Here is a 26575-nt window from a genome sequence, read left to right as displayed (position 1 = left end):
CGTTTTTTTTCCGTGATGCGATTCCGCCGCGGAAAAAAACGCAGCATTAGCACAGCATGTGCAGAATGCCATAGGAATGCATGGGGGTGCGTTCAGTATGAGTTTTTTAATCGTTTTTGCAACGAAAATCGCAGCAAAAACGCTTAAAAAACGCAACGTGGGCACACAGCCTTAATCAACCCCATGTGCAAAAATGATTTTAGCCCCAATTACATACATTAATGTTATCAAAATGGCCCCCAAAATGGACAACCCTTTTATTTAAAGAAAAAAAACCCAACAATCTATGTAATTTAGTACACACCAACACTTGTACCTTTCATTGATGTTCTTCATACATTCACCAGTATGTCTAAAAGCCCCGTACACATAACAATATCCCAGCGATCCCACAAACGATCCGACATGATGGGATCACTGGGGCATCGCTAGGCTGATCGCTGGTGAGCTGTCACAAGACAGCCCCTCCAGCGATCAGGACCAGCGACGTTGGTTTCCAAGGTAAACATCGGGTATCTAAGGCTAGTTTCACACTAGCGTTTATTCCACACAGCGCCACTAAGCCCCACCCCCTGCCGGCTCCCTGCCCGCCCCATCCAGTCATCGCCGCCTACTATCGCACATGGACGCTTGCGATCTGCGCACCCTATCTTTAGCATAGGGTGCGCAGATCGCGCGCTGGCCGTGCGCTAGTAGGATTTTGGCGTGAGCTGCGCACTTTTGAAGGTGCGCCGAAATGCAAGATGCTGTGTCCGGCGCACACGTGACTAATAAAACTATTCACATTATGCAATCCTGTATTCATTGCTTTTTTTTTTTTTAAGAAGCCTCAACGCTTAAGAAAGATAAAATCATTCAAATCACTGTTCACGTACATCGCCTAAAATAAGAAGGATCTGGAAAAAAGGTTAATATATATTTTATACTAATGCAGATTTCAGTTTCAATGCTATGCTAGGTGACAATCCTGACTGCAACTAATATAAATGAAAACGCAAAAATGATCCTCTGATATGTCAAAGATAAAAGAAATAAAAATTTTACCCTCATTTTTTGTTATTATATACACATATATATATATATATATATATATATATATATATATATATATATACACACACATATACACACACACACACACATACATATATACATACACACACACACCTTTATTTTACTTTCTATATTATTTTCATTAATATTAATCCTCTCCACTTCAATACATTGTCAAAATATCCACTGCGGTCATCGGCTATACCCTGAATACATACATTTCCTATTATCTATTTTACGACCTTCCTTGCCTCTTGCATTCCATGTTATGTTCCTATAAAACCATTATCTCTGGTTCAGTCTTCCCTTATCCCCGAGTCTGTGGCACGTCCTTTTACCTTTCTTCTCTTTTTGGTTGTCCAGACAGTGGCCTTTTATGTGTATTTAACTACATTTTTATGCCCTTAAATCAGATAACATTTCCCATATGTCTAATTTACATCTGCTTCAGTTTTTAAACAATTTTTTTGTTAAGAATTTAGAAGGGTTCAAAGATGATCAGCAAAAAACCTCCCATAAGTGACCCCATTTTACAAATTACACATTTCAATTAATTCACCTAGGGGTGCAGTGATCACATGTGCCTCACAGAATTTTATACCATTGAGAGGTGAAGAAGGAATAATTATTTTTACAGCTAATAAGTTGTTTTAGCCCCAAATTTTTTATTTTTATAAAGGCTAATAGGAAAAAATGGACTTCTGTTTTGCAATTTCTCCTATGACAATACCCTACAAGTAAATCAGGAACTACTTTTAAGGCACGGAGAAAAGGTCAGAAGGTAAGGAGCACCATAATTTAGTGCAGATTTTACTTTTAGGATTTGCGGATGCCATGACCCACTGGGAGAGTGGACTTTGAGGGGCCTATATATTGGAAACTCCCCAAAAGTGATAACATTTTAAAAACCGCACCCCACAAATACTTTAAAATTGTTGTCAGGAAAGTTTTTAACCCTTCAGTTGCTACACAGGAGTTAATGCAAATTGGAATGAAAAAAATAAATACATTTTACCTCTAAAATCTTGCTTTAGCCCCAAATTTCTCATTTTTTCAAGAGGTAACACCTAAAAGTGGACCCCGATGTTTGATACCCACTTTCCTGCAAGCATGGTGATACCCCACACGTAATAAAAAAAATCCTGTTTGGACAAACAGCTGGATTAATATTTGAATTTTGGAACACAAATTTGGCTGAAAGATGGCGGACACCATGTCCCATTTGCAGGGCCCCTAAGGTGCCTAACAGCAGAAACCCCCACAACTGACCCTCTTTTGGAAACTACACCCCTTCAAGGATTTTATCCAGGGGTATAGTGAGCCTTTTGAACCCATAAGTACGATATTGAATTTGGCAACATTAGGTCATCATACTGAAAAAGTTTATTTTTAATCACAAAAATCTTGCTTTCGCCCCCAAATTTCTCACTTTTCCAAGAAGTAGCAGCAAAGAATGGACCCCACAGTTGGTTACCCAGTTTCTTACAAGTGCAACGATACCCCACATGTAATCAAAAGTTCTATTTGAACAAATGGCAGGGTTTGGAACGGAAGGAGCAATATTTGAATTTTAGAAGACAAATTTGGCTGAAAGATTGCGGGGGACAAGTCACATTTACAGGGCCCCTAAGGTACCCAAACACCAGAAACCCCCCACTACTGATCCCATTTTGGAAATTATACCCCTCAAGGATTTTATCCAGGGGTATAGTGAGGATTTTGAACCCACAGGTACAACACAGAATTATGTAACATTACGTTGTCATATTGAATGTCATCATTAGTGTTGAGCGCAAGTGCTTATTACTCGAGTTTGCATCGTATGTACAGAGTATCGTGGGTGCTCAAGTGACGTACACTAGTCCTGTGCTCGAGTCCCTGTCCCATATTTTTCATGGCTGTTAGACAGCCAAAGAACATGTAGGGACTGCAGGGTGTACGGCTGGCAATACTTAGTGAATAGCAGAGCACACGATGCAAACTCGAGTAGCGAGCTTGGGCACTCAACACTAGTCATCATTTCGTCTTTTCTTCAACTTTTTAAAAAAAAAACAACCGTAACGGCAAAGAATGACAAAACTAAATATTATAAAATGAAAAAACTAATCTAAGGTGATGACACAGGGGAAGATGCTTTACTAACTATTGACTTTTGATCACTGATGAGGTCTATCAATACCATTGGTCTTGCCCCTTGTGCACCTGGATTTATCCAGTATCTCTGAATATCATGATATTACGTACTGTAGATTGAGGGATATTAAAAAATCTTATCAATTTTATGTTGAGGAATCTTTCTGAAATTGTTCCACAATTTTTTGACATAGTTGCTCACAGATTAGTAAACCTCTAACCATTTTTTCTTCTGAGCGACTCTGACTCTCTAACATGCCCTTTTTATACAGACATGTGAAAATTGTCCCTCCAGCCGTTTTACCGATGTAAAAAAAACAAAAAAAAACAAAAAAAAAACACAACCCTAACCGATGTAACACTTACTTTTCCAATCTTTTGTTAACTCTGTCCCATCTTTTGTGAGATGTGCTGCTGACATCAATTTCCTAAAGGAGTTTTTTTTCCAAATAAAATGGAAAAATGTTTAACTTCTACGATCTGATGTGTGTTGTGCTGTGAATAAAATATGGCTATAAGAGATTACCAAATCATTGCATTCTTAATTTCTTTCCAGTTTACACCGCATCCCAACTTTTTTGGAATTGGGGGTGTATTATTGACAGTAAGAAAAAATAGCAGGCTCAGATGGGCCCACTGGCAGCAGGAGTCAAGTGTGATATACAACCAGGCTCCTACTGCCACGACCTTTATCAAAGATTATGATCACAGTGGAATGAGGCTCTCTCTGAATGCCATCACCCTCCCCCGAACATCTGGTTGTACCATGTATCTAAAGCCCCCTTCACACATGGCGAGATCGCTAGCGATATCGCTAAGCCGTCACAGGTTTTGTGACGCAACAGCGATACCGCTAGCGATCTCGCTACATGTGACACTTACCTCCGACCCGGCTCCCCGCTGGATATCGCTGATCGCGCGAGAACGGGATGGTCCATTTCTCGTCATCGGCTTCCTGCTGGCGCCGACGAGCGACTCCATGGACGCGGGCGGAAGATGTCACCAGAGCTGCGTGTGACAGGTAAGTGACGACTGCCGACCACTGCTGCATCGCTGATGAGATCTGCCTGTTTGACAGCTCACTAGTGCTGGTGCATCACTAAATATAACGGGACCTTTAGCCTTTTAGTCCCTGTAAGACTAAAGGCCCTTTTACATTTAGCGATGCACCAGCGATCCGACCAGCGATCCGACCCGGTCAGGATCGCTGGTGCATCGCTAAATGATCGCTAGTGAGCTTTCATACAGAAAGACCTCACAGCGATGCAGCAGCGACGCAGTGCACGATACTCACCTTTCACACACAGCGATCCTGCGTCCTCCCGCCCAACTCCAAGCGTCGCTCGTCGTCACAGCAGAAAGCCCAGCAGGAAGCGCCCGACGAGAAATGGAGCCGGACATTCTCGCGTGATCAGCGATGGACAGCGGGGGAGCCGGTCGGAGGTAAGTATCACACATAGCGATATCGCTATAACGTCACAAAATCAGTGACGTTTTAGCGATATTGCTAGCGATATCACTTAGTGTAAAACCCCCTTAACAGGCCTAAGACATTGCAGTACAGAAGTAATGCATTAATGAAATTATCAATGATCAGTTGATAAAGTCCCCTTGGGGAGCTAAATGCAAAAAAATAAAATAAAAATTCCATAAAATGAGAAAAATAAGTTTAAAAAATGCAAATGCCAGAATTGCCTTTTTTTGGTCATTCCACCTCCCCATAAAATTGGATAAGAAATAAACAAAGAGTTCAAAAAGTAATGTATGACACGGAATGGCACAAATGAAAAGGTCAACTAGCCATGTAAAAACATGCCATTACAAAGTTCCTTTGATTAATAATAAGAATAAAAAATAATGTAATGGCTCTGAGAATATGCAGGCATAAGAGTTTTTTGTTTTATAAAAGTAATTAAACATATGCTACTTACTTTGGCTTTTGCAACACAATAATGCAAAATGGCACTCAATAAATTATCCGCCCAGAAATTTTTCACCCCAAACCCTACATAATTATTTGCAAGAACTCACAAATAGTAGATGCAGAAGAAATAATGACTTCTGCTATACGTGAAGCTAGTTAAGCCAAAGTTTAGGCAATATTCCACAGTGGATTTTTTGCAGTGCCCCCCAAATTAACCCAAAGCCATATGAGGGGCATAACCATGTGGTAAATAACGCTAAAGATTCCTTAAAATAAGAAACAAATATTAGCAAATTCCCAAACAAAACTACTACTTCTCAATATACCCTAGATGAATACTCAGACGTGTATCTGTAAAATGCAGTCACTTTGGGGTTTCCCACATATACCAATATTCTCTCAGAGCAGACGTCTGAGATGGTCTGCAACAGTGACGAGATACAAGAATGTAACATGAGACATGGAGTCAACCCCTGAGGACCGTCGCCAGTACGGGAGTTAATGTTTTTTATTTTAATTGGGTTACTTTGGTCGTCCGGCAGTGGACAGCCCCTTTAAGCCATTCCCATCATCTTGTCACCTGTGTGCACAAGTCAGCATAAAGACTACATAAATTAAAAGCCTCAAACCACAGAATTTCTAACTTTTATTCACAATACTGCAGGTCCAGGTTTCAAACTGCAATATTATTACACTCAAGACACAGTCATGCACAATCCATATTTCAATTTTCTATTGCTTCAACCACAAATTTAAATTAAACTTAAAAAGGTTTCAAAATAAAATGCAAAAGGTTTAGTTTTTTTTTTGTTTGTTTTTCTTTAAAAAAAAAAAAAAAAAGAAATAAAAATAAAAGGAAAGATTAGACACTGAGGTATTCAGATCATCCTGCATTCTCAGCGTAAACCCAACATAAATAACTTAAATTGCAATTTTAAAAAAATCTTCAAAAAGTTACAGAATGATATCACTACACATTTTTGTATTTTACAGATAACACACCCTAAAAAAGAGAAAGAGGAATGTACAGCAAATGTGTTACAGTTGAGAGAGACAATGGGAATATATCATATTTATAACACCAGATTTCATTTCGTAAGCCTGTTTTGTTTTTGTTTTTTCGGTTTTTGTTTTTTTTTTTTCATTGGAAGAAAATTTTGCAAAAATTGACAAACTGTCCCGTTACAGTACTGTAAAAAAACAAACAAAAAAAAACAGGTACCCTGTGAATTATACTGCTCAGTCAGAAATTGTAAAACTAGAACTCCAGATGTGGATGGATCATTTTCAGGTGACAGTATGGTCACATACACAGAAGCTAGGTGTCTGCTGGATGACGCATTACATGAGACATGATGGCCCAAGGACGTGGAATACAAAGTGACACTTTTATTTAAGAGTACAATTCTTTACGGATTTATCCCCCAACATATAAAACTTGTGAGAGGGTGTACCATAGATCATAGAGTGCGTAACAGGAAAATAATTCAACAGTGGGTTTTTGTGTTACAGAGTAATCACCTGTACCATTGATCATGTATAGCAGATGTCTGCTAGTAACGTTTGGCTCAGTACGATGCTGCACGTTCACAAGTTCAGGTTAGGAAAAACGCTAGATACCTCCAGAAGGCTTTTCTGCTGTACAAATATCTATACATTATGGCTAGAACGTTGGGGACAACCGGCTCAGTCATACATACAGTACCTTAAAGATGGCAACCAAAGTAAATGAAGCAAAAAATAAAAAAATAAAAATCTGGAATGGTATTTTTTTATGCCCTGAATACCCACTACTTCTTGGCTATAGGCACACTTGCATCCATAAGCTCAACTTTTCCATCGTTTGTAATGTTTTCCTCCCCTTCCCCCTACTCCTGAGACAGGTTCTCAAAACCGAACCCCAAACCGCATGTGTGCACGTAGCCTTGAAATAAAGTTGACTGGTAATGCAAGTTTAAGACTCTAAACTAATACTAGTAAAGCAGCAGCAATTTCATTACCTGGTCACAATATTTCATATAAGTCTTAAAAGGAATCTATCAGCAGGTTTTTGCTATGTAATCTGGGTGCAGCATGAAATAGGGGCTGAGACACCGATTTCAGGGATTTGTCACTTATTAGGCTGTGTGCTGCTTCAATACAAGTGTTTTATCAGCAGCAGCTCCCATGCTTCCTGATCCAACTCCGCCCTTTAGGGCCGAGTCAGACGTCCGTATCACTCGTGCAAGAATTGCATCGCACTGCACGGGACTGGCCCGACACCTCTCCTGACCTGAGCAAGACAACATGATGGATTACTATGCAGCTGTCAAGCACAGGTCAGGAGAGTCGACAGCCAGTACAAGGTTTATGATGCGATTCTCGCACGAGAAATACTGCAGTCTGTCTCTGCCCTTACTGTTCATATACAATGTACAAAGAGTTGCTAATCGGGAGTGTGGGCAGGGTCAGCTTTCTGAGCTATGCTACATCTAGAAACTCTGATTGTATCATAACTGCTGCACCCAAAAGAATAAGGGTTACAATGCTGAAAACGGGGTTTCTTTCTCCACATTTCATTGTTTTCAGATGAGATAGCAAAAATGTGGTGACATGTTCTCTTCAAAGGGTTATTTCCAACATACAGAGTTACCCCTTATGCACTAGATAGCAGATAACTGATCGCCAAGGTTAAGGCCCCGTTACACGCTTCAATGTCCCAGCGATCCCACCAATGATCTGACGTGGATGGGATCGCTGAGACATAGTTAGCTGATTGCTGGTGAGCTGTCACATAGGCAGACTCACCAGAGATCAGGACCAGCGAGAATGCTGGTTTCAAAGGGGTAAACAGTGGGTAACTAAGCGCCGCGCGGCACGTAGTTACCCACTGTTTACCCTGGATACCCGATCAGGACCAGCGAGCACGCTGGTATCCAGGGTAAACAGTGGGTAACTAAGCGCCACGTGGCGCTTAGTTACCCGCTGTTTACCCTGGATACCAGCTCCCAGTGTCTGCTGTATGGCGCTGGGAGCTCGCTGATCGTTGGTCTCTCACTGTCACACGCAGCGATGTGTGCTGCCCAACGGGAGACCAACGATAGATTTATGGCCCAGATCATAAGACAACGATTAACGATCAGCCCACTGATCGTTGCTACATTTCACACGCAACGATGTCATTTCGACATCGCTGCAACGTCACCAAACTGGTGACGTTGCAACGATATCGTTCACAATATCGTTGCGTGTAACGGGGCCTTAAGACAGATTGGATCTCCAGAACCCAATTAAACAGGCTCTGCAGAACTCCATCTTGACTGAAAAGGAGGGGATCGTGCTCGACATATGCTCGATTCATTGTCTATGGGACTGCAGGAGAAAAATGAGCGTTGCACTCTATTTCCAGCAGTCGCATATAGAATGAATAGAGCGGAGGTCGGCAAAGGCTCATCTTCATTCGAGACTGGGCTCTGTAAAGCTTGGTAACTGGGTTCCAGATCCCTGATATCAGGATTCCCAGGGCTCTGACTACTGGTTCTAGGAAATGAAATCACTTACAACCTGGGGAATAACCTATTAAAATTCCAGCCATTTTAGAGTCACATGTTTTTTGATAATCGGCCTGTAACATTATTCTTATAACAAACATGGAAGCAGACAGTTAAAATAATGCAATTTTGACCAAGTGCAATAACTGAGTTCTGACTTATTTAATGATCCCATTCTTAAGATTCCATTAGATATCAGTTTTATTACAAAATTACCAATAAGGAACATAAAAGCACGTCTATGACTTCTGACGTCTTGAATACGGAAACCAATTGTACTCAAGCAAAATCTGTCAATAAGAGATATTGGAAGTATTTAGATTGTTGCTTTCATGACTTCCCATCATGGCTGATGTCATACCTGCACATATTGTCCAAATGTTATCAGCAATGAAAAAGAAATCAGATCCTCAGATCCTAAATTAGATGGAGACGTGATCACACAACTGACGAATATTCTCCACCTCGATCACACAGAGGCAAGAATTACGGTAACTCAATTTTGCATGGCTGCTTTCCCTCACCCTTTTTGGTGTGTACTTATTACTTTTACAGAAGAAGCCCGGTAATCATTTTATTCATGAAATTAGGAAAATTAAACAACGCTAAACATTCAGAAAAACACCAAAAAAATTTGTACAATTGTACCGAATTGCATAACATAAAATGATATTAAAAGCAAAAATAAAGATAATAAAATTGATAAATAAATATAGGATGGGACATCTGTGCTATGGTCCAACAAATGTATCTTACATCGTTACGGCTATGTTCACGCCTGCTTGACATTTTGCGGATTTCCCATCTGGATTTATGAGTGGAAAATCCATAACATATTCTAGTAGCAGCAAACTGGATGAGATTTCTAATAAATCTTACCTTCACAATGTGAAAAAAGGCAGATTTGCGTTGGATTTCACTCTATACCTTTAACAGGTGAGACTCATAGTGAAAATTTAAACTGACGCTTTAGGTCAATTTTTTTTCCCCCTGGCCAATTTTTGCCACATGTGGACACAAAAAGATTCTTCCTCTTATTTTTTAATTTTGGACCAATATCAAGGATAGGGAAAAGGACATTTACATTTTAAAAATTCCCATATTCTGCTCTTTGTGCTACTCCAAGTAAAGACCCGAAACTCCTCTATAGGTACCGTTACAATGTTGCTTACCTGCACCACTCCTAAAGCCTAAACTATACAGATTTTTTTTTGGTCTCGGCTGTGCACTGCCCTTAAGAAAAATAATAAAAAAATAATTATATTATAATATATATATATATATATATATATATATATATATATATATAAAACAACACAGAAAGCAAGTGTCGTGACTGTTGAAGAAATGCTTGCTGCACTGGGATAATCCCTGACCATATGTACTATTAGGGTATGTGGACACAACGTCTTTGTCAGGCACTCCGGAAGCCCCCTGAAAAAGCGCTAAAATTAATGAACATGTGCACTGCAGTGTAAAACCAACTTGCTGTTCATATGTTCAGGCTTTTGAGAATCAATTTAACTGCTTTAAAGGCTCAAATAACTTGTGTATCGAACGCGGATAGCAAATTGCATGCCACCACCCCGATACTGCAGTGCCACACATGAAGATCTATTACCATTACTGGGACCCAACTCTTGCTCATCTCTTGAATTATATTGGTTCATGTTTCTTAGCTAAAAATTTCTAATCCCTTGCAATGAACTCGGATTTGTAATCTCAGTTCAAGTTTCTGTAGACCTGAAAGAAAATATCACAGCCACAGTTTAAGGGATATTGCATTAAAAGAAGGTAGCTCAGTACACTTTAGGTCCTTTAACTCTTCGATGTCTCATCTTGTGACTTTCATAATTAACAAGGTCTCTCCGCAAGCACAATCCATGCAGTGATGCAGCATGGCGGAGATCAGGAAAAAAAAAAACATGTATTATGATATTCTTTTAAATTTACAATATCCCTTTAAAGTGGTTACGGCTTTTCAAGGAAAAAAAAATAGTAATTTTTGTGCTAATGAATGGGAAAATCATTAGTATTTCTGCGGTTGATTGGTAGATTTGGAATTGGTCACAAAGATCTAGCATCTAAGGAGGGGGTTCAGTCATAATCCCCATGTATCTAGACAAATCTCTGCTCTGCCTCCTGTCATTTACACCGCTCACTGCGGCATCGGACAGAATCCTCATGGCACCAATGGTTCCCTTACTAAGGGCACTTAAAATGGATATCCTGCCCGACACAGTCTCACACCTCACAGTCACGGAGTGAATACCATGGACCTCATGTATCACAACTTTTTGTTTTAAAGAGCCAAAAATCCTAGTTTATATAAGAAACTAGGCCATTTTAGTACAGGCGTGCCTATATGTATGACAAAAGGTACAGCATTTCTAAGGGTGGAAAATTATGATTTTACGTCCATTCTGTCTTTGGTGCATAAAATAAAAAAAAAAAAAAAAAAAAAAAAAATGTAATCCAAGGGTTATTCCAGTGCTGTTTAGCCAGATTCACCAAGAGAGTAACTTTCATATAACGGATGTGGTCTATACACAAATATCGGCAGTCATTGGGTGGTCAGCTCACTGACCCACTTTCATGACCAGTGGGGCCCGAATAATAATTACTATTTTATAAACTGAATTTTATTCCTTTATGACTAACCTGAAGAACCAAAATGAAAATTTTCCCTACAAAATGACAGTGTCCCCTGAGTGTAAGCTATAGGTGCAGAGTTTCTATTCTCTATCGTCTAGAAGAAGTCACCATCTGGCCATAAATAATGTTGTATGGTAAAACACCAGCACTTAAAGAGGATCTGTCACCAGATCAAAAGTAGACAATTTCTGCTCTTATTTTATTCCCAGTGCTTCCCTTAATATTCTGCTTTTTGTTTTTTAAAAATCGGCCATGTGGCCCTCTCTGGATCCATTTTATGGCAAATTTTCTCATGGTTTGAACCAAGAGGGCGTGGCCCAAAGGGTAATAATGCAGAGCAGCCTAAAGACACGCCCCAGAGGATCATGTGAGCCAAGCCCCTTTAGTAAAGACCATAAACATTAGCACTGAATAAAGGTTCATATCTCTGGAAATGTATGGTGGATAAAAAAAAAACCCTGAACAGTTAAAGGAGCAGCAGGAATAAAATAGGAGCATAATTGACCCTGGTGACAGATCCACTTTAAAGGGTGAACAGTATCAAACTGAACCAAGTGACAGATTTCTCTTTTGTCCCAATTAAATAGTTATACCATATTCTCTCGTCATTTCATTAACCTCTGCACTATCAGGGGCACAAAATACTAGATCTTCAGAGGAGCCTCCATGTTGTATGAGGTAATCTGGTGTCATCACACACAACATATTGTACCTTCCTCCGATGAAGTTACTCTAACATGCAAATTATATCCTAAGAAAAGAAAATAGGACCCTGTACTGAAAACAGGGATGTAAGACAAGTAGAATAAGTGAGACATAAGGGCTACAAAGACCTTTAAACCTGCATAATTGGAAATGTGGGATGATTTTTTTTTCTCAGTTTTTTTTTTCTTTTAATATAAAGCAAAGAAGGAACCAGACAGAAAATGAATCGCCCGTTATGAAAGTACAACCCATCTACGGAAAGTTTCTGCAGCGGATCAACGTGCGGACGTGCAGCACCATTTTTGTAACGTGCCATATAGAATTTTAAAGTCCCGTTCCTACTTAAAAATAATTAAAAAAAAAAAAATAGAGAGTCTGAGGAATCCAAAAGGGCAGGTAGAAGAAGACACGAGTAGATGCATCATGGTGGGTTATGTTTCCCCAGGACAGTAGCTGGTTAGCCGATTACTCCTGCTGTGAGAGGGGATGAGGTTTTAGATTCTGCTGAGTTCTGTGTTCTTATGTGGAGGATACAGCTTGAGTCCAGAGTAGCTAGCGGCTGCTGTTCTTAATGGCTTCTTTTGCTGCTATAATCAATGGAGTCAGACTAGAAAGAGGCTTGGCTAGTTTTAAAAATGGATGCTGTAAGAAAAGCAGAAACAATCCTTGTTATGCAAGTGTATACAGGTGATCAGACATATATAATATGCTGAAAGGGGACCCATCATGGATAAATATTTGTGTGCAAAAAGATTCAGCATATGTAATTAATTAACTTCATGGAAGAGTCCAGTGGGCAGTCCTAAGCATATGTTCCCAGCCTGGAGAAATTGGGCACAAGGGGGGTGGGGACTCAGTAGCAGGGGGTGGGGGCACTCAGGAGCGGGAAGGCTCAGGAGAGGTGAGAAAAGATAAGCAGGGGTGGGGGGGGAGATAAGGAGTGGTGGGAGGGAAAGATAAGGAAGGGTGGGGGGGAGATAAGGAGGGGTGGGGGGGGAGATAAGGAGGGGTGGGGGGGGAAGAAGGCTGAAAATCAGGAGGGGCTTTCAACTAATTGTGAACAAGAATATTTGCTTCCAGTCAGTGAATGGAGTGAGAATTGAAGCATACCTGAAACCTCCAAAACCTTTCATCAACCTCTATGTACATTACTTTGCTAGCTCAAATATCCTCTTAGACCGGAGGCAGGCTGAGCACCCAAACTTCATTAGCAGAAAACTTCAAATGGTGATTACCAAGGGGCAACAAAGCAGATTTCTTCACCAAAGTAATCAGTATTATAGCGCCATTACAGCAATGTCTTTACTTTACATTACAGAATTGTGCTGAAAGGTTCTCTGGAACAGCCTAATCTTCCTTGGATGTGGCTTGCATGGATGCTGCATCTTTCAGCAGGTCATACAGTGATGGAATCTTTATTATATCAGAAGCCCATGACATAACACAAGCATCAACAGTCTACATCTATAAAAAATGTGAATGTAGTCCTGCAAGTCTCCCATGCCTTATAGAACCCTTAATGGTGGCATCTGTACCCCAGGGTTACACACCAGCTACCTTGGAAGTTTGCAGAGTGTTTTTAAGGCCTGTTATATAATAGGTGCAGAACAGAGGATGAGAATAATCTTTGGTCTACATAGTGGTTTAGAATTGTTGACGAACTCTGTCCAACATGACCTGGATGTTATTAAGGGGAATATGCTAGACTGTAGAATAATCTGATTTGATTCATTATTTTATGTAAAAATATAAAATGCGGGTCAATAACTTGTAAGTGATTGACCACTCTCCTGTCTGTAGCACAGTACCGCAGACAGGAGCCTATGATGATAGCCGGCAATGATACACTGACTGCAATGGTAGAGTCTTTGTAGAGCCCCTGAGGTCAGGCAGTTGTCAATCCAGTTATGACAAAGTGCTCAGTGTACAAATAGAGGGAACGTGGATGATGACTGGAGCCTTTGGACATACCAAGGGTGCACCAGAGACCCCTCGTTTGCATACAAAGTAACTTTTTATAACTAAGCCACTAAAAGCAATACCACAGGTGTCAAGTCCCCTACATAACTGTACAAATGATATATTTTGTGTTTCAGGGAGGAAGGGGGGGAGTGGCAGACTAAAGGGAAACAGGACTCAAAAGGTGAAAAAAAAATGTAAACAAAATATCCAAGTCCCACACTAAAAGGTATTTTATTAACTTGCATGACAATGAAAACAATAATTAACCTCTTCTTTTTTTCATCCCATTTACTGATACAATATTAAAAGTATCACCTGTAGAAGCTCCTTGGCGGAACCTCTCCTGTCCACATCCATTTCTAGGCATCGGTTGAGGAAATCTCGGAAAACAGCTGACAGTCTCTCTGGGTTTTGTAGCTCTGGAGTTCCATTAGTAGCTATCAGGTACAATGCCTTTTTAAAGCAGAAACATAGATAGTCTTAATACAGAATGGACAAATTAATGATCAGTTTACGTGGCATCAGCCTGAACGTGATTGAGTCCAATAAACTATTAAGATAATGTTACATAATGACGTATGTATGATTGTCCTACACACATCGCTCTATAGCCATGTTGTTTTGGGTTGAAGGGCATATATATGCAGCTTTTACAATTCTGTCAGTTACCATTTATGGTAGTTTCCCCATTTTGACCAACATACCTTCCTACGTCATCACCAGAAAAGTGAAGAGGGTCAAGATATGGTAAATCAGTGGTGCCCCAACACATCATAGAATCATGTTCAAGTCAAAAGGGACCTCCAGGGTCATTGTGTCCAACCTCCTTCTCAATGCAGAATTCAATAAACCATCTCAGACAAATGTCTGTTCAGCCTCTGTTTGAAGACTTCCATTGAAGAAGAACTCACCACCTCTCGTGGCAGCTTGTTCCACTCATTGATCACCCTCAATGTCAAAAAGTTTTTTCTAATATCTATTCTATATGGTTTCCCTTTCAGTTTCATTCCATTGCTTCTCATGTGCAAATGAAAATAAGGATGATCCTTCTACACAGACATCCTTTCAGATATTTGTAGACAGCTATTAAGTCTCCTCTTAGCCTTCTTTTTTGCAAGCTAAACATTCCCATTCCTCGTAGGACATGCTTTGCAGTCTGCTCACCATCCTGACAACTCTTCTCTGAACTTGTTCCTGTCTTTCAATGTGTTTTTTTAAATTATGGTGCCCAGAACTGGACATCGTATTCCATTTAAGACCTGACCAAGGAGGAGTAGAGGGGGCTAATTACTTCACATGATCTAGACTCTATGCTTCTCTTTATACATACTAGAACAGTGTTTGTTTGCCTTTTTTGCTGCTGCATCACACTGTTGACTCAAGTGCAGTCTGATCTATTAGTTTAGCTAAGTATTTTTCACACTTGCTGTTGCTTAATTCTATTCCTCCCACTTTGTAGATGTAGTTTTCGTTTTTCTTGCCCAGATGTAGAATCTTGCATTTCTCCCTGTTAAATACCATTCTATTAGTTGCTGCCCATTGTTTAAGCTCAGCTAGATCCTTCTGAATCATCTGTAGTTTTCACTATCTCTCCTAGCTTTGCATCTAGAAATTTGATTAGTTTACCTTTAGTTCCCTTATCTAAGGTAAAAAAAAAAAAAAAAAATGTTTAACAACACTGGGGCCAGGACAAGGCCTTGTGATACTCCACTTGAAACTCTTTTAGGCTATGTGCCCACGTAGCGTTTTTCAAGCGTTTTTTTTTTTGAGCAGAACCACATGCCCTTGCCAGGGAAAACGCATGCGCTTTTTGACACGCGTTTTTGACGAGATTGTCAAGCGTTTTGACATGCGTTTTCCTATGTGTTTTTGCAATTACAGTGTATGTATGCGGAATCGCAAGTGATTCCGCACAATTAATGAACATGCTGCGTTTTTTCCGCTAAGCGTTTCCGCAGCAGAAAAAAACGCACCATTAGCACAACATGTGCGTTTGACATTCTATTACATTAGATGCTTTTCTTAAGCGTTTCCGCAGCAGAAACGCACGTCTAAAAGCGCTGCGGAAACGCTTATAAAACGCAACGTGGGCACACAGCCTTAATTGGATGCGCAACCATTTATTATCACTCTTTGAGTACGATCACTGAGCCAGTAATGAATCCACCTAACCGTAGCCTTGTCAAACCCACACTGAGGCTATGTGCACACGTAGCGTTTTAAAACGTTCACTAAAAACCGGACTCCTTCCCAGAAATCGCACGGTTTTTTCCGCGCGATTTCACCGCGATTTTACCGCGATTATGATCGCGATTTTGCCGCGATTTTCGCGTGCGTTATTCAAGCACTTTCCAAGCGATTTGAAGCATCGCTTGGAAAGTGATTGACAGGTTGGTCACACTCGTCAAACATAGTGTTTGACAAGTGTGACCAGGTTTTTGCTATTGAGGCCGCCTATGCAGCATCAATAGTAAAAGATAGGATGTTAAAATGCTAAAAAAAAAAAAAAAAATTGGGGTATATTTACCTTCCGGCGTCCCGCGCTGCATTCCCGGGCCTCAGCGTTCCCAGTAATGCCTTGCGAGACCTGTGATGACGTAGTCTCGCGTTGCTATAGCGATCTCGCGAGACCGCTAGAGTCACGCGAGACTACGTCATTACAGGGCCTTGCCGCAAGGCATTACTGGGAACGCTTAGGCCGGGAATGCAGCGCGGGACGCCGGAAGGTAAATATACCCCGATTTTTTATTTTTTATTCTTTTTTTTACAGGGGTATGGTACCCAGGGCCTGGAGGACAGTCTCCTCTCCTCCACACCGTGGGTACCAACCGCACATGAGACGCTTAACTTCCCGCATGGTGGGCATAGCCACATGCGGGAAGTAAGCGATTCTCATGCATTCCTATGGGTGCGGAATCGCGGCAATTCTTTGCGATTCCGCACAAAAGAATGAGCATGCTGCGATTTTTTCCGCAATGCGATTCCGCCGCGGAAAAAAGCGCAGCATTAGCACAGCATGTGCGGAATACCATAGGAATGCATGGGAGGCGTTCTGTACACGATTTTTAAGCGTTTTCGCAGCGTTTTCGCGCCGAAAATCGCTGTAAAAACGCTTAAAAATCGCTACGTGTGCACACAGCCTGAGTCATTTTTTCAATAAGGATAGTATGAGATACTTTATCAAATGCTTTGTTGAAGTCAAGATATACTATATCTACAGCATTTCCCTGATCCACCCAATCACTGATTCCATCTTGAAAGGAAATTAGATTAGTCTGGCATGATTTGTTTGCTACAAACCCATGCTGGTTCTGGTTAATTACTGTATTGTTATCTAAGTACTTACATGCATGCTGTTTAATAATTTGTTCAAAGATTTTTCCTGGTATGGAAGTAAAGGGGGCTTTACACATAGCGATATCGCTAGCAATATCGCTGTAAAGTCACCGATTTTGTGACGCAGCAGTGATATTGCTAGCGATATCACTACATGTGATACTTACCTCCGACCGGCTCCCCCGCTGATCGCGCGAGATCGGCCTGGTCCATTTTTTGTCGTTGGCTTCCTGCTGGCGCCGACGAGCGAGCCATGGACGCAGGCGGAAGATGGACACCCTCGCCGAGTCTGAAAGGAGAGTACGACCTCTGCTGCATCGCTGGTAAGATATGCCTGTTTGGCAGCTCACTAGCGACCATTTAGCGATGCACCAGCAATCCTGACCGGGTCATATCGTGGTCGGGATCGCTGGTGCATCGCTAAATGTAAAGTCTCACTGGACTGTAATTTCCTGGCTCCATCTTCTTTTCCTCTTTTGAAGATAGGGACATTATCCCTTCTCCAATCTCCTGGTACTTCTCCTGTTCTGTAAGATTTTTCAAAAATTCTGGCTAGTGGTTCTGCAATTTCCTCTGCTAACTCTTTCAGCACCCTAGGGTCTAATTTATCTAGACCAGGAGCTTTAAATTCATTTATATTAGCTATGTGTTCCCTCATCATCTCTCTGTTTATGGATATAGTGGATTATTTTATTCCTTTGATGGCACAGGGAAGATCAATTGATGTTACAATTGCTTTCTTAGAGAACACAGATGCAAAATATGAATTTTAAAGTTTGGCCTTCTCAATATCATTTTTGACTTTCACCCTTTTTATCCTGTAAAAATCCTATAACACTTTGTCTTTTCTTTTGCTTTTGACATACCCCATAATCATTTTTTATCGCTTTTGTCTCTACATTTAGATACGTACTGTATGTATTAAAAAGCACTAATAAACCAAAAATTTTTTAAGTAAAGCTGACAAAGATCTATACCCCACAACGTGAACTGTAGACTGTCAATAGTAGAAAAAAATTGCATCTACCAAACAGAAAATATGTACATGGATATCCGCAAGTGTCGCCAAAACTCAGAGAATGTAGGGATTAATTTAACTTACTCTGAGAGGGTTCTCATTAAGGTAAGGCGGTTCTCCTTCCACCATTTCTATGGCCATAATTCCTAAGGACCAAATGTCCACTTTAGGCCCATAGGCTTTCCTTGTCACCACTTCAGGTGCCATCCAGTACGGTGTCCCCACCATTGTGCTACGTTTACTTTGCTCAGGTGTAATCTGAGCGCAGAAACCAAAGTCAGCTGAAAAATGGGATGAAAAAACATATGTAAGTACACAGCTTCAAGAAATGAAATGACTATCGTACGTCCTACCGCGTATTACCAGAATAGTTCTCAATGATGATATAACTACTAACTATGACTTAGTATGTTACATGAATAGAATATTCACATGCAGGGTAAAAATCGAGGTGTTACAGCATCACCACCTTTTATTCTGCTGGATGTGTGCCACTGGTGTTCTGCACCACAATAGCTATGCAAGCCCCAGGACTATCAGAGGTTGGCAGGTGATATTGGTGTGGCCGTCACGGCTGGCGCAGGACGTCATTGCAATGTGTTGTGCTGCGCCAATTATGGAGGAGGAAGACAGGGGCCATTACTACAGGACGGCGACCATAACAGGGACCATTATTACAGTATGGGGACCATGACAGGGGCCATTATTACAGGATGGGGACCATGACAGGGGCCATTATTACAGGATGGGGACCAGGACAGGGGCCATTATTACAGGATGGGGACCAGGACAGGAGCCATTATTACAGGATGGGGACCAGGACAGGGGCCATTATTACAGGATGGGGACCAGGACAGGGGCCATTATTACAGGATGGGGACCAGAACAGGGGCCATTATTACAGGATGGGGACCAGAACAGGGGCCATTACTACAGGATGGGGACCAGAACAGGGGCCATTATTACAGGATGGGGACCAGAACAGGGGCCATTATTACAGGATGGGGACCAGGACAGGGGCCATTACAGGATGGGGACCAGGACAGGGGCCATTATTACAGGATGGGGACCAGGACAGGGGCCATTATTACAGGATGGGGACCAGGACAGGGGCCATTATTACAGGATGGGGACCAGGACAGGGGCCATTATTACAGGATGGGGACCAGGACAGGGGCCATTATTACAGGATGGGGACCAGGACAGGGGCCATTATTACAGGATGGGGACCAGGACAGGGGCCATTATTACAGGATGGGGACCAGAACAGGGGCCATTATTACAGTGTGGGGACCACGACAGGGGCCATTACAGGAAGGGGACCAGGACAGGGGCCATTATTACAGTGTGGGGACCAGGACAGGGGCCATTATTATAGGATGGGGACCAGAACAGTGGCCATTATTACAGGATGGGAACCAGGACAGGGGCCATTATTACAGGATGGGAACCACGACAGGGGCCATTATTACAGGATGGGAACCACGACAGGGGCCATTACAGGATGGGGACCACAACAGGGGCCATTATTACAGGATGGGGACCGGGACAGGGGCCATTATTACAGGATGGGGCCCGGGACAGGGGCCATTATTACAGGATGGGGCCCGGGACAGGGGCCATTATTACAGGATGGGGACCGGGACAGGGGCCATTTTTAGAGGATGGGGACCAGAACAGGGGCCATTATTACAGGATGGGGACCAGGACAGGTGCCACTATTACAGGATGAGGACAGGGACAGGGGCCATTATTAAAGGATGGAGAGCATTATTATCATCACATGATTTTATTCAGCAACAGGATGGTGGTTATACTAAGTGGTGATAATATATGGTCATTGTGTTATGATATTTAGCTTTTTTTATATGGCTTATAATTGGTTTACTAGTTTTGGTAACGCAGACTTGTGCAGTAACAATGTAGTGGTATTTGGTAATTGTTTACAAGTATTAGAAAATTATCTTACTATTGTTTGTATGAAGTTTTTTTAAAAAAAATATACGTAAAATTTCTAATGGAGCAGAGGGACAAATACAGATGCTGTTCTAAGTTTTAATACAAGGGCCTGTACATCTGACCAACATGCTGGTGGGGGTCAGGTCCAAATGTTGCACCAGGGCTTATAGGACTCTAGTTATGCCTCTTACTGCATGTAAGCAGCACTGCATAGATGGGAAAAGAAATTCTGCACAACTTTACTTCCAGATTTATTAAAAATGACCACAATCATTTTTGCAAGATGCGATGTTCATTTATATCCAAACAGCAGCGGAAAGTACAAAAGCTGGCACTAACCAAGGTGGTTATTTTCTCTACATAGTACTGCGCTTAGTGAAACCTCAGTTTCTACTTCCCTTTTTGGTCATGTCCGGCCAAAGTGAGAAATCATAGTTGATCACAAGCAGGCAGAAAAAAGGTGGCACTCACCGAGGGTGAATCTTTGTCCCATATGAAGCAAGACACTGCAAATGGAAAGCAACGCTGGTTCACAAAACAGGCGACAAGTAATTTACACTGCTGTGCACTTTGTCTGGCCCGTTCACAAACCAGTGCAACATAGCCGTTGCCTGTTCTGTGAACCAGCGTTGCCTCCCATGGGCTGCATCTTGCCTTATATGGAATAAAGCACTTTTATACAAGTTATTCTGCTTGCCTGTGGATCGATAATTATTACATTTAGTCAAGTGACTTATAACATAAGCTAAAAAAATAGTCTAAAATTGATAACAAAAATCATTGTTCAGCATGTGTATAACCTTATATGTAAAGTGTCGGCAGATACTCACTGAGTTTAACGGATCCATCCATCCCAAGCAATATGTTGTCACTCTTTATATCTCGGTGTATCACTTGATTTGAATGCAAGAAGTCCAAGGCTTGTAGGCACTGAGGAAACCGGCACACACCGACGATCAGAGAAAACCAGGGAATACGAAAATCCATAGCAGCAAAGACGACGAGAATGGGGCCAATCCCACCTCCCGCAATTTTAAAGATTTACAAAAATATCAACTTTGACAGTCTGTCTTTCCACCCAATTACATGTATGTAAAACGGTTCTGAACAGTTAGCCCTGGAAATCTAACTTCTGCTGCCGTCCTGAGCTAGGGATAGCCAAGTTGTCCTGATTTTGAGCGGTTACAGCACAAGGGCTTGTTCAGACAGGCATATTATAGGGACATATGCTGTCTGTGTCCATATCTGATATCACCAGTACAGCACACCGATCAGGGTTAATCAACTTGGCTTTTCAGGTGACGGATCAAGTGTGAAAAGTGCAACATGCACCAATGTCTTCCATATCTCAGATGAGACTCGCCCATTCAAGTCAAGAAAAAAGTAGCTTAGTGGCCCACAACCTACTGACAGGTCCACCCTAACTAATCTGTGATTACTATGACGCCAAAATATTGTCAGGCTCTGCCAATGGTACCATACGGGACACAGTGGTTAACTTACCTCTCGACAAACGGCTGCAATCTGTCCTTCATCCATGCAGGTTTCTGTTACAACATCAGTCAAGGATCCCCCGGCCAGGTACTCCATCACCACCCAGAGCTCATCCCCCACCAGATAACTGCAGCGTAACAATGAGCACAAGTTACTATAGCCGGCAATGCAGAAGTGCACCTATATTATATATTACACCTTTTTATAGGTCTCGGGGTCTTTACTACATGACTAAATTCTAAGTCAAAGAATCCCATCAAGAAGACACATAAGAACCAGTGTAATTGCCCATAGAACAGATTACGTAGCTCCATTCGTTTAGATGAGGCTGATGTCGTAAATGGCGATAGCGCCACAAAATTATGTGCCAACACATTTGTTACAATAACCATAAAGTGGCCAACCCCCTTTAATGAATTCTATCCATAGTATATTTTATGCGATACATAAAATAAATACACAACTTGTTTTCATAGCCCTACATGGATAAGGATTATCCATTGTGATATGAAAAGTTACATCTTAATATAGTGGATTTCCCCACTGTCCAAACATCTGCTTAAAAGGTGTTATCCACCTTTGTGAACAATTTTTTTTCTTAGGCCGGGGTCACACTTGCGAGAAACTAGGACGAGTCTTGCACGTCAATACCCAGCACTGCCGCCGGCACTCAGGACCGGAGTGTGCGGCTGCATGTATTTCTATGCAGTTGAGCGCTCCGCTCCGGAGTGCTGGGTATTGAGACACGAGACACATGCGAGTTTCTCGGAAGTGTAACCCCGGCCTTACTTACCGTATTTTTCGGATTATAAGACGCACTTTTGTTCCTCCAAAGTTTGGGGGAAAGTGGGGGGTACGTCTTATAATCCAAATCTGTGTGCTGCTGTGCTATAGAGTGGGGGGGGGCGGCTCTGGCATGGTGTCAGGGGGCTGGGGTGGACTGGCTGCAGGCTGCAGAGACAGCGGGTGGTCACGTGCTCCCGCTCATTAGGTTCGTGTAATATTCACTGCACCCGCTGTCCATCACCTCGGTGCTGAAGCAGCGCCGAATTGGTAGACAGGGGAGCAGCGCATATTGCATGTGCCTGCACACTGCCCCCCATTCACCTTCCGATGATGGATCCTGCTCCCAGCTCCCCCCATGGCTTTCCTGTGTCAGTGCCGACATCCTCCTCCTGCGAGGGCATGCGGAAGGAGCTGCTCATTCAAGCAGTCCATGGTAGCTTTAGGACTTTCCGTAACATGAACAATAGGACCTGCAGTCACGTGACTCCCAGTGTGCACTGCGAGTCACGTGACCGCAGGTCCTATTGGTCACGTGACGGAAGGTCCTGAAGCTACCATGAACTGCTTGAATGAGCAGCTCCTGCCGTTCACCCTCGCAGGAGGAGGATGTCGGCACAGACACAGGAAGAGCCACGGGGGGAACTGGGAGCAGGAGCCATCATCGGAAGGTGAGGCAACTGTGTGCTATTTTATCATGTGCTTGCCAGCAGGGGGGAAATATAGGGACGGGGGCCATGTGTGACAGCAGGAGGGAATATAGGGATGGGGGGCGGTGTGCATGCCAGCAGGGGGGATTATAGGGACGGGGCCATGTGTGACAGCAGGGAGGAATATAGGGACGGGGGGCCGTGTGCATGCCAGCAGGGGGGAATATAGGGACATTTAACACTAAAAATTTTTTTCTCTTTTTCTTCACCAAATTTGGGGGGGGGGGGGGGGGGGTCTTATAAAGTGAAAAATACGGTAAATGCACACAATTAGGGCAATTGTTTTTGCAACAGGAGTCATTATAAATATTGCACCATTTCCCTCCTATAGCCACTTTATTACACAGGCTATTGCTGGCTGCAGAATGAGGTAATGGGGTCAGCCATATTATCTTTATTTTTACAGATGTGGACAACTCTTTTACTGAGCACAAGAACTTTCAGAAGACTCTATAACATGAGAAAACTTATTTCAGGCAAACCTCTGTGAGCGTCATGCATCAGTTCAGAGGGAGTGAATCTAGTCTCAGAGGGTTTGCCACAATATACCAGACCCAGCATCCTCAAGTCTAGCCTGTATCGCTATAGAGTATTTCGCCGGATACATCGTAACAAATTGTTAGATGTGAAGACGACTACATTTGTAGATGTTTTCAATTCACTGACAGCAAGCAGAGAAACTGGATTAAAAAGAATGACTAGTAGAACATTGCATACATTATAACTTTGCAGTTATTTAGTGCTCAGACTGGGCATCCCCGGTATAGTTATATATGTTTCCTTATATAACAGTGTAATGGGCACCACTCAGTGACCTGGAGGTAGCCCACCTTGCCCGACCGCTCAGTCCCATCTATTCACATCCACTCACAACAGATAGAAAAAAGAGCCCATCTACACGTGCCACTAACCTGTCTAAATAATTCACAATGTTGGGATTTTTATTTTCCCTCATGACCAAGATCTCATTAATAATTAACTCTTTTTTGGGTTGCTGTTGAAGGTTCATTTGCTTTATGGCTACCTATAGAAGATAAAAAGAATAAAAAGTCAAGTCAGTACATTGGATCCCTCAAAGGGTTGTCTTTCAGTAGAATACTTATTTATTTATTTATTTTTAAAGGCATGGACTTATTAAAAATAATAAATAGAGATATATACACCTTCCAGTGCCCCCACGGATCAAGTGCAGGCACCTCCGAAGGTCTCCACCGGCCATGGGTGTATCTCATGTTCATATTTCATGGCACTGCTACAGCCTATGATTGGCTGCAGCGGTTACGTGACTAGTGGAGCGGGTCATCGGATGTTTTTCTGATGACGCACTCTTTGTAGTCATCTGGCCGCTGTTGCTGATTACAGGCTGCAGCAGTTGCTGAGATTTCTTGACAGGGCAGACACAGCTTTTAGAGAGGGAGCAGATCTCCAGAGTGACCTGCACTGGAAGGAAAGTATTCTTCTTACTATTTTTACTATTACTATTATCAATCCATACTTTTTTTTTTTTTTTATCAGACAATCCCTTTAAAAGTAGAAACATGCAGACGTTCACATATATTTCTCACCGTTCAAGTCTCCATCTTACCTCTTGTCCTGTAGCGATGTCTATAGCGGTGTACACTGTGCCGGATGCCCTGTGTACAGACAGAATATCAGATCATCAGTTATTATTTACAGCAATACATGCAAAGGACACGCGTGCATATATTGCAGGATGGCAGCACAAAACAGTGGGAACATTAGTCTTCAGCTCACAGAGGTATATACATTATAAGCATCCAGGACCATTTTTCCAGTTAAAGGGTTTCAATATTTATGACAACCTGCATTTTCGATTAGTAACTACAGTCTGAGTGCCAAGTGGTTATGTACTGCCCTATGGGCAGAAGCACTTCATTATTCAATTATCTCAATAATGAAGCACAACATCAGGACCTTTTTTTTAACCACTCAGTATAAATAACAGCATAAAAAAGATTAAGTTCAGTTCATGATAAATAGCAAATCGGTAACAGATGCAACCTCATTTTTAGCCACTGGAGGGCAGTAAAACACCACTATGTGATACACTTAACTAAAAATCACATTCTCTCCCACTAGTGTTCTGTGGGTGCAAAACTCAGCATCCAGGGGAAATCTAAACATTTCTTTTTCCCTTAATAATGAAGACTTTCATTTAAAAACTGCATTTTGTGATTACTTGTGTTATCTTTGTCTAATATTTACATTTGTTGGGTGATCTGAAATATTTGTGTGACAAACGTGCAAAAGAATAGGAAATCAGGATGGGAGCTAACACTTTCACATCACTGTATGATGTCAGAGTTAAAAGCCACAGTGATATCACAGTACGGGCTGCATGCCAGTGAGTAGGGATTATATGATGCCACAGCTTAAAGCCAGAGTCATATCACAGTGCGGGTCACATACCAACAAGGAGGGATTATATGAGGTCACAGCTAAAAGTCACAGTATTTGCCATGTGCCACTGAATAGGGAATGTATGGTGTCACAGCAAATATAATAAACACAGCCTCTCTGGCTCTAGTGCTCAGCTGTGACTGCAACTCAGCACCACACCGCCAATAATAAATGACCCAGACTCCATTTTTACACTAGGTACAGTTTATAACCCGGAAACCCTTCCATTTCAGTAATATAGTCTCTACATTATTATATACACACACACCAGCATACTAGACAGCAGTGATTTCTGAACGCATAGATGCACATACACAACCTCTTCTGCACCCCGCACAGTTTTGCTCTTTTTCGTGCTTTCTTCCTCTATCCTTTGTAATAATTTGTGGTAATTTCCAGTTACATAAAAATGTAAAAAATGTAGATAGAGTCACTAGTTCCTGGGACACCATATACAAGCAGGGTCTTCCGCTTCTCTTTCTAGGTGATATTGCTTCTTCCGTTCACTTGCGGAGTGTAATTTCCTGGCCGCAGTGCAGCACAGATAAGAAGTCTGCCATCTCTCAGGCTCATTACATTGCCAACATCCGGGGATTTCCTTCATCTCGTATGAAAGTCTGAGTGCAATAAATTAATTTGCTGCAAATTATGGTTTTCTCCACAAAATACCAAGTGTCGGCTCTGTGCATTTTTCCGGACTCTGATATTACGGACTGACGGATTGGCAGTCTTTATAGGCTGAGCGTGCCTCCAATGCAGTGCGGTGCACGTTTCCGCTTCTGCTCGCCTGTATCTCTGCAGCTCTTAGTTTTTGGCATCAGACTGGATAAATAGGTTTTTGGAGCAACACTAAATATACATCTTGGCCTTCTCTCAAAATTTGAATAACCGC

General features: G+C 41.9%; 1 protein-coding gene across 4 annotated transcripts in view; it reads right to left on the bottom strand.

Annotated features, from left to right (window-relative positions):
* Nucleotides 1-5743: 5743 nt before the first annotated feature.
* Nucleotides 5744-26575, bottom strand: part of PAK3 (p21 (RAC1) activated kinase 3) — a 228843-nt gene continuing 208011 nt past the window's right edge. For all 4 annotated transcript variants that reach the window (XM_073547658.1, XM_073547655.1, XM_073547657.1 and 1 more), the window contains 7 exons: nt 24848-24896; nt 24174-24286; nt 21779-21896; nt 21106-21205; nt 18401-18597; nt 14278-14415; nt 5744-12642 (listed from right to left, as the gene is read on the bottom strand). In XM_073547658.1, coding sequence (XP_073403759.1) covers nt 12553-12642; nt 14278-14415; nt 18401-18597; nt 21106-21205; nt 21779-21896; nt 24174-24286; nt 24848-24896 — 805 coding nt within the window. In that variant the 3' untranslated portion in view covers nt 5744-12552. The remainder of the gene's footprint in view (nt 12643-14277; nt 14416-18400; nt 18598-21105; nt 21206-21778; nt 21897-24173; nt 24287-24847; nt 24897-26575) is intronic.

Source organism: Dendrobates tinctorius, unplaced genomic scaffold, assembly GCF_039654945.1.
Source record: "Dendrobates tinctorius isolate UK_male_01 unplaced genomic scaffold, ASM3965494v1 ptg000154l, whole genome shotgun sequence".
NCBI classification, from domain to species: Eukaryota; Metazoa; Chordata; class Amphibia; order Anura; family Dendrobatidae; genus Dendrobates; species Dendrobates tinctorius.
The sequence above is the reverse complement of the archived record's forward strand: the minus strand, read 5'-3'. Positions and strand labels throughout refer to the sequence as shown.